Here is a 16,716-nt window from a genome sequence, read left to right on the forward strand (position 1 = left end):
TAACGAGAAACGGTCCCGATGTCCTCTTCCTCCAATTGCGTACAGCCTTTCATTAGCCCACACACACTGATTATGAAAATTCACAATACCAACTCTTCTGGAACCCGCCTTGTCAGTAAATAAAATCTTAGATTTTTCAGTCATCCTAATAAACTGGCTGCAACAGTAACAGAAACGTCAGTAGTTTTACCAAGTCATGAAGGGACTAAACCAGCTCATATAAAACCGTGTAAGCGAACGACGGATCTAGAATGCACTTTGAAAAGAGCTACTGTCAGAAATTCAGTCTGCCTCGTGGTGGATCCTATTCATAGGACCTACATGCGCTGAAGATGGTACATCAGTTGCTCGTGAAGTACCGTCCAAAACAACAGGATGACATAGTCCGCCTTCCAGGCTGCTAACCGTCGAACGCTGCTTCCCGGATTTTCATCCGCCAAAAGTAATACACATCTAAGGCTAACCGAGGCCTTTCGGAGTTTAACTATTGGGAGGCTAGGTCTAACAGGTTATTCTGATGAGACTGCGTGTGTATATGTTTCACCTACTTCCATTTCCTAAACCGCAGCAGAAAATCATAACCACCGTATATAACTTGTGGCGTAGCAGGTTTCTATCGCTGACATGTGGCGGTAAAGTGAAAAAATAGTATGTAATTGAAGGCGGATGGTGGAGGAAGGGAAGGGAAGGGAAGGGAAGGGAAGGGAAGGGAAGGGAAGGGAAGGGAAGGGAAGGGAAGGGAAGGGAAGGAACTTACGAAGTCAGCAGCATCGGGACTTAACGCGGAATCAGCGGTGGCGAGTGAAAATGTGTGGCAGACCGGCACTCGAACTCAGGATCTCCGGCTTACTAGGTAGTCGCGTTAGCCAGTGCGCCACCTGTACACTGGGTATATCGCAAGTGCGCGGACTGTCTCGGCACGCTTCCCCACTGACCCAAACTCCCAGCTAGCGCCGCCTATCCGCAAACGCCGCCCGTGTCCTCCATGCTCGCTAATTTTAGATTCCCGCTGGACGTCGAACGTAAATGTGCATTTAAACTGAAAATTTTGGATTAATTGCCCATCTCAGTGAATCGGTTATTCATATAACTGAAAGAAACAGTAGTGAAACATTTACAAACAAACAGCACACTAACAGGAAACATGAACGTGACGTCTTTTCTGTATTCGGGTAGGACAGCACGGTCGTACACAAGAATCGCGAGTAACTTACTTGTCTAGTAAGACTCGCACGACTAAAGCAATAGTACAACAAGACACCCCGCGCCACATAACGACTTAGGATTGCTTAATGCTCAGACTAATATGTATCTATAGTACTGAGAGACAGAAAGACATCAAAACACTGTTGACCCAATTGACGAAGTGACGACGCAAGGATTGGGTTGACATCCACAATCAAGCGTAAGCCCCTCCTATGAAGAAGTGTTGAGATGTGAGAGTTTGCAAACCCATGTTTATTCGACTGGCTTTTCTTGTTTAAATGAGCTTACCACCTCTCGAAACATTCGATATCTTTGATGCTCACAACACTTAGCATCAACATGAACAGAAAGCCGTGGAGAACAAACTAGGGGAGAGCTGACGGGGGGGGGGGGGGGGGGTCGGGTGCCTACAGGCGCCGCCACAGCATCGCGGGCCAGCTGCTCTCGGAACGGCGAGCCCACCAGTAACTAGCGCCGCGGCCCACTCCAGTCGGCGCCGTTCCGACACCTGCAGCGCTTTCGACGCCGGCACAGGAGAAGACATACTAGTATCTCACGGGCGACTGAGCGGCCTCTGAAAATCGAGAACCCACAACGTCCACAGTGTTCTTCCTTCCAAACAAATATAGCTACTTCAACATGCTGGCGTGCTCGTGCACATGGCTACGTTAATTTGCCTGCGATGTTCTTCGCATTTTGTTGGCGGGTTATTAGACAGTAAAAGTTTCGAGCTAGGCTACAAAAACTAAAGAACATTAGCAAAATGGTAAATGTCACATCCAAAACGTATTATTATACTACAGCGTTACACACACGCACATTCACACACACGATCCACGCATGCAAGTGTCTAACTGAAAGATTTTTTTAAGCGTGCGGAAGTTCGAAACAAACTGCAGTACACTTCTGGGACATACAATATGAAGTAGGACTAGTCTCACGTACCTGTTACATAAGTTTCGTTAGTTTAAGCAGAAATACAATGCAGAATAAAACGCAACGAGGAATCATTTTGCAGCGCCTGGAGATGCACAGCATCAACGCGAGACATAGTGACGGCTCAGTTTGGGGGAGAATTTTAGCCTTCGTCAGAAAGGAAGAACGGCCCAAATAAGGAATCACACTGGAACGGTTAATTATCATTTAAAAAAGGAGCACTGTCTATTTTAACAACTGTGCTTACTTTATTAATTAATGTTTTTATAACTAGTCTGAAAATGGTTTCATCAATAAATAATCATGTTTGTGATATGAGTTAGTGGTGTGAACATACGCAAATTCGATATAATTACAGCAAGAAAGCTACGGAAGAAAATTTATGAACAGTGCGCATAATACAATCTGAGAAAATCAGCAAATCAGCGTCACAAAATTTTGGCTACAACATTCATAAGTGCGTAAAGGAAAATGCCAACAACGAAGATGCTCGGTAAGAAACAATGCCACAATACATCGAAGAGAAAATCAGAAACAAATTTCGAAACAAGATTTAATGTGGCTCTTTCAAGCAACGACAGTATATCAGAAGTAAACAGGGAAAAAAGTAAGAGAACAAAGTAATCAGTACCGAAAATACATATTTACTATGATGATGACTGAATACGCAATGCAAAAATGAATGCAAGTAATAGGAGCCATTGAACTGTAAGTAAATTGTCCTCCTGTGGCTGAAGCACCATTATATCGTGTAGCAGAAAGGCGCAGTTCACACATATTCCAGTGCAGGAGAAGGTAGGGGCGGCCCTACTTTGGGAGGCAGGTGGGGTGGTGAGGTGGAGAGCGTGTAGCGGCGAGGCGACCCCTCGGACGCCACTTACCGGCAATGGACGACGTGGAGGCGCCGAGCCAGGCGTGAGAAGACTCCAGCAGCTTCGCCTGCAACAGAGAAGCACGCAGTTAGTCGAGTGCTGCGCGCGCCGCCAGCTTCTGGTGCAGATACCTCACTCAGTCGCGTCACAAAACATACAAGTTAGGGAACACAGTAAACACAAGCGCCTACACAAACCTCTAACTTGCTAACATCCACTTCTCGATGTCTGTGAGAAGTTCGGTAGGTTTCGGAGACACCAGAAAGACCTGAGCGCGATAATCCCACTGGACGTCCAGAAAAATCATCGGCTAAAATGGATTATGCACGGAGATTACGCTTCCAGAGTATAACAATTTTGGACCCTTGAGAATGCGGGAGAGCCTCATACAGAGTCCAGTCGTATGTATTGTTTACATCAAATTTACGTTACCGGATGTACACTCGGGTGGCAAAAGCCATGTGATAGCGATATGCACATATAAGGGTACATATGGCGGTAGTATTGCGTACACAAGGTATAAAAGGGCGGTGCACTGGCGGAGCTGTTATTTGTACTCTGGTGAGCCCTTGAAACGGTTTCTGAAACGATTATGCCGCACGTCGGGAATTAACAGACTTTGAACGCGAAATGGTAGCTGGAGCTACACGAATGGAACACTCCATTTCGTAAATCGTATTCCGAGATCCACAGTGTGAAGAGTGTACGGAGAAAACCAAATATTAGGTATTATCTCCCACCACGGACAACGCAGTGGACCATGCCCTTCACTTAACAGCCGAGAGCATTGGTGTTTCCACAGACTTGTCAGAGCTAATAGAGCAACACTGCGTCAAATAACCGAAGAAATCAATGTGGGACATACGAAGAACGTATCCGTTACGAGCCGGCCGCAGTGGCCGAGCGGTTCTAGGCGCTTCAGTCCGGAACCGCGCGACTGCATCCATGGATGTGTGTGATGTCCTCAGGTTAGTTAAGTTCAAGTAGTTCTAAGTTCTAGGGGACTGATGACCTCAGATGGTAAGTCCCATAGTGCTTAGAGCCATTTGAACCATTTTTTTATCCGTAAGGACAACGTGACGAAATCTGGGGTTAAGGGGCTACGGAAGCTGACGACCTACGCGAGTACCTTTGCTAACAGCACGACATTGCTCGCAGCGCCTCTCCTCGGCTCATGACCATATCGGTTGGACCCAGATAAGTCCCGATTTCACTTGGTAAGTATGGCCTACATCCCACGAAGCCATGAACCCAAGTTGTAAACAGGGCACTGTGCAAGCTGATGGTGGCTCAGTAATGGTTCAAATGGCTCTGAGCACTATGGGACTTAACTTCTGAGGTCATCAGTCCCCTAGAACTTAGACCTACTGAAACCTAACTAACCTAAGAACATTACACACATCCATGCCCGAGGCAGGATTCGAACCTGCGACTCAGTAATGGTGTGGGCTGTGTTTACATGGAATGGATTGGCTCTTCTGGTCAAAAGAACCGATCATTGACTGGAAATGTTCATGTCTGGATACTTGAACTGCATGTTCGCAATCAACGATGTCATGTCGCCGGTCCACAACTGTTCGCGATTGGGTTGAAGCACATTCTGGACGATTCGAGAGGTTTATATGGCCACCCAGGGCGCCCGACATGAATCCCATTTATGGAACATATTCCAGAGGTCAATTCGTGGACAACGTCCTGCACCGATAAGACTTTCGCAATTACGAACGGCTACAGAGGCAGTAAGGCTCGAGGTTTCTGCAAGGAAGCCCCGCCGACTTGAATCCATGCACGCCCAGTTGCTGCACTGCGCCGAGCATAAGTAAGTCCTACACGATATTATCAGGTATCCCATGACTTTTGTCACCTCAGTGTATTTTTTGGCTCTCTGGGCAGTATCTTATGACTGGACAAGTAATGCTGCAGTCGATACTCTTTGCAGGTACGTAACGTTCCTGTTTGAGCGGTACAGACTACGTACGCTTACGTGTTACATGCTTAAGGAAAATTCGTTTCTCGGTTTCTTCCATTTTTTCGCGTTCTTGTAAACGCTTGAAAAACTGCTCAACTGCATGAACACTAAGCGCTGTTTTATCAAACAGAGTTTGTCGACTGGAATATTCCATTATAGATTACAATACAACGTTACTAACAACTAATACATCTTTCTTTCACACATTACAGCGACGCATAGCAAATTTCTAAATCATTCCAAAATTGTTCCCTTATTACTTGCGTCAGGTTACAATATTCTATTGGTGCTCTAGGCGCCATCTTTTGTGATGAGAGAAACCGTCGGTTCTGAAATAAAAGGTACGCACATTTGCCCTACGTTCAAGCTGTGTCCACCACAGGAACGCAATCACTCCATGTATCTTTTATTCGTCGTGTTTATTTCACGTACTGGTACCATTTGATGGAATTAGAGAGTTCTTGAGACATGTTTCAGGTATAACTGTTAATGCCATGGTGCGTTACCCTTAGACAGGATACTCAATTTCAAAAATCACGAAGTCAAAAATGATATATTGTCTCGAAAGCTTCTTTCCAAAAGTAAAGGGTGTTCCTTCATACCTATGTTGACGCGTTAAAGCGTGGAAAATTTTTACTGAGCGTACGCCGTTATTCGGAATTAACTGGAAGCACAGTTTGACAGAACAAGTGTCTTCTCCGGCGGTCGCAGAGAATGGATAGGCAGGCCGGAGGCAGCGGAATGTGCCGACAGTTCCCGTAAGCAGGTGGTCCCTCACCTCGCAGCCGCCTGGTGGGATCACCCCTAATTCTGATTCATCGTCTGCGCGCCGACCGGATTACTTTCGCCTGCTAAGATTGATTCACGGCCGCGGGCTTCGAAGCGCGTTAATTGGGCCGACCCGTGCTGCCCTTCAGTCTCAGCTCTCGGCCCTACTGATACGTGTTCGCCTCCGGTGTTCCCTTTTCCCCAATTACAGCGGCGCCGTAATCCGAGATCCGCAACACGCAGCTGGCTGGTGGCGCTCGACGAATTTTTTTTTTCTCTAAATTCGAGACAAGCAGGCGGAAAATTTGTGACACTGCGACAGTGGGGCAGTTAATATAGCCTCTTGGGTGGCTCGCTTGTTGTAAAAGCAAACCGGTCAGGGCTAAGAGTTATAGCGGCTATGCCGTTGTTTATATAATCTGGTTACTTAGACGTCACACGTATCTGCGAGGACGATGATTAACTAGAGTGCCACTTTTTTCTGTGAAGCTTCTGAGATTGAGTACTAGCGCTTAACCTACGCGCCTGAAGAAGTTAGGACTACGACACACAGGATACGGTAAATTGGTCTGACAACTGACTCTTTGCATGGAAGCACAAGAAAGTGTGATCCTCTTTATGCACGCCTCTAAGGCTTAAATTCGATGTTCAAATCTGAATTCAATACAGGAAGACCATTTATATAAACGTGCTAAAAACCAGAACAGAAAATTCAGGTAAGTTAGTTTAAGTATAGTGTTAAGTTTAGCGACCGATGACCTCAGCAATTTAGTCCATTAGGAATTGACACACATTTGAACATTTTTTGAGAAAGTTCAGGACAAATACAGAAGGAAATATGAACTTTTACTTTCGTCCACTGTCAAGACTGTTTCATTAGTGGTCGACTGAATACGATAGAGTCCATTATATTTTGCACGAAGAAGAAACCGGTGGTAGTGCTGTAGAGGTTACTACAGTGGTCTCATATTCGGCAGGATTGGGTTCAATCGTCATCCAGATATCTAGAGTTAAGTTTCCCGTGGTTTCCCTCATTCGATTAATTGGATCGTTTCTTTGCAAAGGACTCTACAAACTTTCTTGCTCATCCTTCAACAACTTGAAATTATGCTTTAAGGACAAGTTATAGCAAGTCCCCATTCTTTCCTTTTCTAACATATTGACCTGATTCGTCATTAATGTGTAATGCCCATTCCATTTGTGTAAAAGATAATAATTTGATATTACCGACTGTAGACTCTACAAAATTCCACGAACTAGAAACTAGTGTACTACTTTTACAGGCATGTTTGCGTTCTTAGTTGCACTTTTGTCACCTGACTGTTGAAGAGAAGACGCTGTGAACTGGTTGCGTAACTCTCAGTATTTACTTTAAAAGTTGGGTAATTTTCCAAACCTTACAAGACTGAGACATTTTCATTGCAGGAAGCACGTCTTTCCTATCATAACGAATGGTCGCAGCTTGAAGATATACAATTCACGAACTCTTCAAGCGCTGTTTCGTGCCAAACACTTGCAGAGCAGTGATAGATCAGTATCTATCTTGTGCCATAACGAATGCACACGTTTAACGTCCTCTATGATTGTCGTCTCTCTCGACATATAAGGAGACCAAGTTTGTCCTCGTGGAACCACAGCGGTCCGCGACATAATAATTATTATAATATGTAAATCGGCAGGCGGTACAGCGGGCGGAAATCCTGTGGTTATCGAAAGAGCGCCTTTTGTGTGGTAACGTGCGGACCCCGAATTACACCTAAGTACTAACATTACACTGACTGAATAAATTGAGATAAAAATTGAGGAAGTTGTTCAGTGACCGGATCCAATTCGAGTTCTCCATGTGGAACTAGACGCGGGAGGCGGGGCTTGGTGGCGCGAGGCGTGGAACAAAAGCTTATCTTAATGCACAGCGCTTGAACGCCACGGTTTGTACAGGCGACTGCAAGAACAAGGAAACAGCGGGAAGCGAATTATTTTCATGGTAGGCACGTTAAAAACGAGAAGTACTGGGTCTGTTGTCTTCATAGAGCGGATAATGTTTAATAATCGGGCAGCGGCTGTTGTCAGTTATTGCATCGTAGTTACTTAATCTCTTCTTAAAATAAACAAAGATGAGACAACGAGTATTAGTTAACGAACAGTTGCATAGGGGAAACGACCAGGCTTCTGCGACATACGACTATTCGGTAAATGCGTGATATTTTCTTTTAAGTGACAGAGCTGCATTAAGGCTGCTTTTGTGCGTAGGCAGAGTTAGGATGCGACGGCTAACAGAACATTATAACTGCTTATGGAAAATTACAGCAAGGTACAATATTGCCCTCTCGATCTCTGGGACAAGTTAAAGGCCACGGCGATAAATTTGCAAAATCCAGGCGTTCCTAAAAGTGGTTCAAGGCAGAAATCTCCTTCAATGTGATCATGAAGGTGCTACTGCCCCACGTGACAACAGTCTCATCAGTAGATCTACCATACTCTTCACGTCCAAGTATGATTAAGGTAACTTGGTTCGGCGACAAAGGAAAATGAGATTCTGACAGTTACATTTATAAAGGTAAGGTACCGGATGTTTATAATTAAAGTACAGCTACTCACAGAGGTCCAACATGTGCTGTACTTATGGAATGGCACCGAAACTTGGTAGATATTCTAATGCGTTAATGCGGAAAGTATTTACGCCGAAAAAAAAAAAAAAAAAAATTGGCCACCGGATGCAAGTCTCGCGCTGTACAGCACCTCGTCGGCTTATCCAGTGCTCATACTGAACAAGCTGTAGGCTATAAGCTGTGGTTAAAAATAAAATCAACGTTATGCCGTTCTCACTTTTTGACCTTTTCTGTCCACGTCCTGTTCCTAAGCCATCACATACGGAAACAATCTCATACGTCTTTCTTGCATTCACAGCGACAGGTTTGCACCTGATGGCCAAAATTGGAACTTTTTTTCCCAGCGTAAAGTGGTTCCGCGTTAGAATATCTACCAAGATTCGCTGCCATACAATAATTACAGCCTATACAGGAACTCTGTGAGTAGTTGGACTTTAATTGTAGTCATCTAGTACCACAAAAACACAACGCTTCTCGTTTTCATGCACGACATTATCAGATAAATAGTTACTTATTGTCATAGTTTTCACAAGCAATGGAAAAAGCAATGGAAAAGAAATATGCCATGTCCCTTTCAAAGGAATTACCCGGTATCTGCGGTAACTGATTTTTGGTAGCTATGGAAAACTTAAATCTGGATATATAGATGAGGACCTGAACCCAACTTCTCCCAGAAGTTAGTGTCTTCCCAAGCACTGCGTAACATTCAGTGAGTACGTGTAAACTGTTGGTCGCTCGACACACTTTATCACTTATACATTTATTTCTACCACACACAAATACGCCTCACAAAAATATGGGTTTTGAGTTAGAAATTTGTGAAGTTCCTATGGGACCTAACTGCTGAGGTCATAGGTCCCTAGGCTTACACACTACTTAATGTATGAACGTGTAATCACGGAGAAGAACAGTTTCCCTCAAATTACGCAGTAAGCGAGTGTCAAGATATGAATATATTCCTACAGTAGGAAGGATGGTAGATCAGAGATAAACGTTCATTCACGACCAAGTGATTAGGTACGGAAAACAATCTAGGATCTGACTACGGTGAGGAGAGAAATCGACCATGCCCTTTCCAAGGAAACCAATTAATCTAAAACTTGATTTACTGGTAGGATACTGTGAAAATGTAATCAGTATACAAAAGAGATTGCTTACGGAACACTCTTGGTCCCATCCTAGAATACTGCCCAAGTGCGTGAGACCCCTTCCAAATAGGACTACCAAGGGTTATTGAACACAAAGAAAGGACAGCACATATGGTCGCAGGTTCGTTTGACCCATGGCAGAGTGTTACGGAGATGCTGAAAAGCTTGAACAAACAGACTCTTTAAGAGTAACGCCAACTATCCGGCGAAAGCATACTCCCGGAGTTTCAAAACCACAAATCTTGGAATATACTGCAGCCCCGCACTAATCGTTCGCGCAGGTATGGCGAAGTTAAGGTTAGACTAATTACAGCGCGTACATTCTCCCGGCGGTCCATGCGTGAATAAAATGGGAACAGGTGCTAATAACTGGCACAGTGGGGCGTATCCTCTGAGATGTATTTCTCGTAGGGAACTGTTATTCGTGTATTCAAGAGCAACACAGGTTGTGAGCAGTGATGAAGGTCGGATGACTTAATAGAGTGGGCAGTGTCGCATATATATACACATCACAAAGATTGCCTGTTTCTGCATTCGAACGATGATAGCCCTCACTCAAGTTGAGAGCTAAGAAAAATAGGATCCTCCAGAGAAATATCTCGGGATTTAAAAAGGATTATTGAGAATGTAGTACCATTATCGTATCCCAAATAATGTCGGCCAGAATAATCATCCAGAATAAAACTGTTTCGTCGAAAGTGTTTAAGAAATTAAAAGATTACCTGGAATCTACAGTACATATGAAATATGGAAGCTCTTAATACCCCACTGCAGTGTAAAATATTCGGGAATGGTAGGCAAAACGTTGACGATTACGAAATGGAAACGGCTGTATGTTCCGAACGCTTCACATAGGTTCGGACAAGGAGATGCCGGGCTCGTAATTGTGCAGTACATCAGCCAGTGATGCTAACGTGTGTACGAATTAATGTCTAGCTGTGAAAACTTCACGAAGCGCCTAGATATTCTTCTCTGAATTTCACTGCCGAATGTAGCTGTAATAACCTCAAGAAATGAAAAGGGAAAATGATATTCAGAATGAGATTTTCACTCTGCAGCGGAGTGTGCGCTGATAAGGAACTTTCTGGCAGATTAAAACTGTGTGCCCGACCGAGACTCGAACTCGGGACCTTTGCCTTTCGCGGCAGTAGCAACTTGAAATGAAAGGGCGTTCTGCAGTTTAGCAGCTACGGCAGGAGGCAGAAGTTTTGTGGCACATCCACCGTTCAAAAATAAACGGAAAGTCCATTTCGTGCTTCGGTAGCTCAGTTGGTAGAGCCCTTGCCCGCGAAAGGCAAAGGTCCCGAGTTCGAGTCTCGGTCGGGCACACAGTTTTAATCTGCCAGGAAGTTCCGAAAATGATATTACTGAATGCTCAGAGACCTTCATAGGTACTTGAGACTATTTTGGCAGTCATCTAGTATATTTAGCTCCTCAAAACTTGAGAAGAGTATCTCTCCTCGTCGTTGAAAATTTTTATGGGCCAGTAGCAACTTGAAATGAAAGCGCGTTCTGCAGTTTAGCAGCTACGGCAGGAGGCAGAAGTTTTGTGGCACATCCACCGTTCAAAAATAAACGGAAAGTCCATTTCGCGTATCGATCTCGCGATAATATTTCTTTCCCACCACTGTTCACTCATCTTCTTTGACTTCATAGCGGAGATATTGAGCGTATGAGAGGTACGAAAAACGGGCAAATTATACTAGCAACCAGTGTATTGAAAATAAGCGAATCTTGGGTTTATTATCTTCTTTAGTCCATGTTGAGAACTCCTACATTCATGCAGTGTCCTTCTCAATTTCTTGCATTATGTACGAGTGAGTGAAATTTTGATATGTGACAATGAAATAATGATGTGAATAATTTTGAGTTCTTCCGAGAGATACGTATACTCAAGATTTAATGGGGTATAAATGTCAGCACGATCAACAGCCCCTGAATGAAAAATGCAAATCGTTAAGCCTTTACACTTGAAATTTCGAGTATCTTTCTTTTAGTATTCTCGGAAAAAATGGCGGTGTCTATAACATATCGCGCTGGCCATTTCCTGTTTTATGACATTCTAGCGCAATTTAGATGGGTTTAAATTGCCGTATTTAACTCAAATCCTCCCCCGTAATCTAACGCAGTTGTCATGTTGTAAATTAAAGTGGATTTTCTTCTGTTAATCTTACTACAGAATACAGGGTGCACATAAGGTCCGGGAACACTTTCAATTATTTATTGCACAATAACTAAACAGTTTACAGATGTCATACATACTGCATTTTGAAGAGAAACTCTAATGAAAGTTAGTTTTTTTTACAAACATTCGATACACGAACAATAAGTGACCCTGCAGACGACAATACGGTAATCGAATTCTTGCCATACCCGTCCTAGCATGGCATCGTCGACTGTGACAGTCGCTTCCCGTATTCTCTCCCGGAAATCTGCTACATCACGTGGTGGAGGCAGTACATACACAAGATCTTTAATGTCTCCCCACAGAAAAGAAATCGCACAGAGTGAGATCTGGTGATCGGGGAGGCCATTTCATGAAACAGCTGTGCCCTTCTGTAGCACGGCCGACCCATCGATGCGGCAGCTCTGTGTTCAGGTACCCACCAACTTCACGATGAGAATGGGGTGGAGCCCCATTCTGCTGAAAGATAAACGGAAAGTCCGACTGCATCTGAGTCAACAGCCATTGCTGCAACATGTCCGAGTAGGAATATCCAGTGACAGTTCTCTTGGCGAAGAAGAATGGCCCGTACAGTTTTCGACGTGACAAGGCACAAAAAACATTTACCTTTGAGGAATAACACTCAAATTCAATGCATTCGCGTGGATGCTTTGTATCCCAGATTCGACAATTATGCCTTTTCACTTTCCCATTAGTGTGAAAAGTGGCTTCGTCGCTAAAAATTAAGCGATCAACAATGCCATCCCCATCCTCATTCAGTTGTTGCACCTAAGAAGAAAACTCAAAACGCTTTTCTTCGTCGTCGTCATTGAGCTTCTGCACAAGCTCCAATCTTAATGGTTTCATAGACAGCTTCTGTCACAGGACTTTCCACACTCTCGCTGGAGCAATTTCGAGTTCATGGGATGCACGAAGCACCGATTTCTTTGGACTCCTTATCTCTCATACGCGCTCCGCATTCACCTCACTCACACTGGGATGTCCGCTTCTCTTCGCCGGGCACAAGCAACCCGTCGTAACGAATTTGTTGTGCTTGTGGTAAATGGCCTTCCTTGTTGGTGGCTTCTTACCGTACTTGGTTTTAAACATTCATTGGACAGCTGTAGCACACTTGTTTTTGCCAACTCCAACACACAAAACGCTCACTCCGAACCTGAACTCGACATGTTTGCGACTAGCGCTGACTATCAGCAAATTACCAAAGTACACTTTGGCGGTATACATTGAGCCGTGTGGCTCTATCAGCGGTATTCCCGCCGCCCTTATGGGTCATCTTCCGATGGTGTGCGCAGAGCGCGCCCTGGCGCCACCTACCGGGCCGATCGGGGAGCGAGGATTTTGTTTTGGGGCGCCGGGCGGACAGTTACAGGCGCCGTATGAGGCGGCAGGAAGAGCCGTGGTTTATCAATGTTTAAAGTTTGAAGTAACTTGCTGTCATCTAAATGGTAATTTTAAAATTGTGTTGATGGTTTTATTTGTCATTTGTCTTGTTTAAATATGCCAAATAAATGTTCAGTGCAACTGTCGATGATGATTGACTGATGTGTCACTTGGTCCAGTCATACCACCCCATAGCCTACTGTGCTGAGCTTGTGTCGTTGTGTAAAAGTTGAATTCCATGCTGTGCTGACACATCATACATAAAAAAAAAAGAAAAAAAACTTTCAGGGTTTCTCTTCAAAATGATATATGTATAATTCCTGTACAATGTTTGGTTCTTGTGCAATAAATAATTGAAAGTGTTCCCGAACTTTACGTACACCATGTATTACTGTAGCTTGTATAATATGATCGACGGAGGTGTGCAGTGGTAACACACTGTGTTCGCATTCGGGAGGACGGTAGTTGGAATCCATGACCGACTACTGAGATTTAGATACTCGGTGGTTTCCCGTAATATCTTAAGTCAAACAGGAGGCTGTTCCTGTGAAAAGTGCCCAGTCGATTTGAGAGCTTGTGCGCCGACGCATTCTCTAAAATGCATTTTATTAGCGCCGCTACGCCACGCCTTCAACGATTTACACGGCATCCCACACTCAAGATTTTTATTTAGTTGTTGGTATTCACGTGGCATAGTTGTTAAGCATACTGCCTCAACGGACTGCAGTTCACAGCACTACTGAGCTACCAGACTAAATTTTCTCGCAGTGTATCTAACATCATTTGAATGCTGGGACGACAGCTTCGTCTGATCGTAAGGCCGAGGGCCCGTGACTTTCTGAGGTGGACAAGTGACAGAATTGCAGCGTGGAGAACAATAACCTCATGACAAGATCGAAGCAAATAAGTACAGGTCGGAAACGAACCGTTGTGGAGCTACAACACAAACGACAGCCAGTCAGAGACAAGTGCTCCGAGTCTGTGCCGTAGGCGAACGCGTGAGCGTGTCTCTAGCGCGGCAATGCTGCTGCTCTGCTTTGCTGTGATTGTCGTGCTTCGCTGTACTTGTCGCAATATCACGTTCATTCATACTCTCTGTACATTAGCAAAAATTAAAACATTTGACCTTTACATTTTGCTAGTAATCACACTGTATTTTTCAGTATCACATGTTGACTTATGTTAATACCTATAACAAATTAAGAGAATTACAGAACTTTTAGCGTAGCTGATTTAATAATCAAGTAATCAGTAGTTCTGCATTCAGGCTGACGGGGTTGCAAAGGTAAACGTCACACATAGGCAAGGAATGACTTTCGTGCTCATACGACGCATTTCGGAATTTATCCATCATCGGATATCCAGGACCGATTGATACACGTAGGTACAGCGATTCCAGATGTGTGTGACACAAACATTCGCAGACGCTATATCTGGAACAGCAATCGCGCCTGGACATCTGATGATTGATAAATTCTGAAACGCCTCATATGAGCACTAAAGTCACTCCTTGTGTGATGGTTGACTTTTACCATTGGAACACAGACTGAATGCAGAGTTACTGATCATTATAATGTTTGTCGCCTCCCTGACTTAATGTCACATTTATACTAATGGTCAAGCTTTACCCACTGAACGTCACAGAAAACTAACAGCTAACTAACAGCTAACGTAGGGAACTGTGGATAGGAATTTGAAGTTTACTTAGCGAAGACTGTTCTGCTGAAATCATTATCTTAGCTAATTTTAGCAGTAAAAGCAGTTTTTAGCAGAGCAAATATTAGCAAGGGAATGTAACTTTAAATGCACACACTCCCATCCGACTAGCCCCTTACTGGCTGTTGTTTTATGGCCGTAGTTCCAGAGTGGAGCCGGCCGTTGTGGCCGAGCGGTTCTAGGCGCTTCAGTCTGGAACCGCGCGACCGCTACGCTCGCAGGTTCTAATCCTGCCTCGGGCATGGATGTGTGTGATGTCCTTAGGTTAGTTAGGTTTAAGTAGTTCTAAGTTCTAGGGGCCTGATTACCTCAGGTGTTAAGTCCCATAGTTGTCAGAGCCATTTGAACCATCCACAGTGGTGTATATGCGGCCTGTGAATAGTTTCGACCGATTCAGCGTCCGCTACCCTGCTCTGGTGTTATCATCAGGTGGTTTTCCTCCGCCAACCATAAGCGGAACACAGAATGATACGAAATGTTTGAACATTTTCGAATTAGTGTTTGGAAAGCAGGTTTGGTGGTTCCCAAAGGACGTGAATTTCTTTAGCAGAGAAAATGGCATACGCTGAGCTATCACTGCGAAGTTCTAGTACCTTGCGAGGCGTTTCCCGCGCGTGTTCCGTTGCGCTCAAGTCGCAGACGGAGAACTGAGAGACAGCATTCGCGGTGCTGACCCTCGGAAGTCGACTCGCCGTCCAAGGCGAGGCGAGGCGGCTGGTGTTTTCTTAATGTTTGTGTTATTGCAGGCGCGGTGGTAGCCGTTGTTTTAAATGTGGGCTCTCCCCTCCCTCTTGTTATTGTACGCGTCGCGGGGCGGCCGTGTCGGCGAGCGCGGGTGGGCAGCGCCCCGGAACTGGCTAGCTTCGCGCGTTTAATAAATAAACACGCCGGCCGCCGGCCAGGGGCGGACGTCGTCCCGCCGCTCGTCACACCAGCCTTGCGAAGCAACCCTTCTGTTTTAATTTATGCTCTGCCCACACCTAACTAAACCGTCTTCCACGTGCTGCCCGTTTCCATTCGCCCTAGAGGTGTGCAAATGTCTGATTTAGATAAGATCCTTCTATGCGGGCCGTCCCAATTCATATGTCCTCCGAAGTGTAGGGGTAGAGCTGAGTTGTATACAGTGTGCCCCATGAGTTCAGCCACTTGCGCAATGGCCCTGTGGCCGAGTGGTTCTGGGCGCTTCAGTCTGGAACCGCGCGACCGCTACGTTCTGGAGGACTGATGGTCTCAGATGTGCGAGTTTCAATGCATGCCAGCTCTGGATAGGACACGACAAGAACAAGATATTTCATAGGTACCATTTCAATTACACACTTATCTCCCGTAGGTCCTAACACAGACTGGAGCATTCGTGAAGTGTGACGTCGCCGAGTTATGAACACGGTTCATCTTCGATACTGTCAAAACAATCTCTTCTACTGCAAGCTCTGTGCTTTCCATATTTTCGAGAAACAGAAGTCAACTATGCGTGTCCTCTAATTTGCATACCTTCAGAGCACATGTTCAGTGGAAGTGATGTGTTTCACAATAGCGAAGATGAACACGTGCTCAAAGCTCTGAAGGTATGCATTTTAGAGCCCATGTGAAGCAGACTTTTTTATTTCGACTGATCGTTCCTATCATGCTGCTCAACAATGACCATCCCTGCTGGACTGCAGAAGACCGTCGCTTGGTGCAGGAATTCGAAGTTGACCCTCAAAATAAAATAACGTAACGTATTGCGAAAAAATAGGCAGAAATAGCCATTACCGTACGCATACACGATTGCGGGCACTGTCACTGGAAACAGCTACATTTATTAAATATCTGTGATTTAACGCGAAACGACCACAAAAAACTAATCGTACGAAAGGCAGACGCCAAACACAGATTCGTCAGAAGAATCCTCGGCAAGTTCAGTCCATCGACGATGGAGGCAGTTCAC

The 16,716-nt window shown here is 44.8% G+C and overlaps 1 protein-coding gene across 11 annotated transcripts in view; it reads right to left on the minus strand.

The window, feature by feature from the left end:
- LOC126267252 (protein bric-a-brac 1-like) overlaps positions 1-16,716 on the minus strand; it is a 1,659,048-nt gene that overhangs the window by 101,524 nt on the left and 1,540,808 nt on the right. For all 11 annotated transcript variants that reach the window (XM_049972274.1, XM_049972281.1, XM_049972280.1 and 8 more), the window contains one exon: positions 3,024-3,081. In XM_049972274.1, coding sequence (XP_049828231.1) covers positions 3,024-3,081 — 58 coding nt within the window. The remainder of the gene's footprint in view (positions 1-3,023; positions 3,082-16,716) is intronic.

The sequence above is a fragment of the Schistocerca gregaria genome, chromosome 4, assembly GCF_023897955.1.
Source record: "Schistocerca gregaria isolate iqSchGreg1 chromosome 4, iqSchGreg1.2, whole genome shotgun sequence".
NCBI classification, from domain to species: Eukaryota; Metazoa; Arthropoda; class Insecta; order Orthoptera; family Acrididae; genus Schistocerca; species Schistocerca gregaria.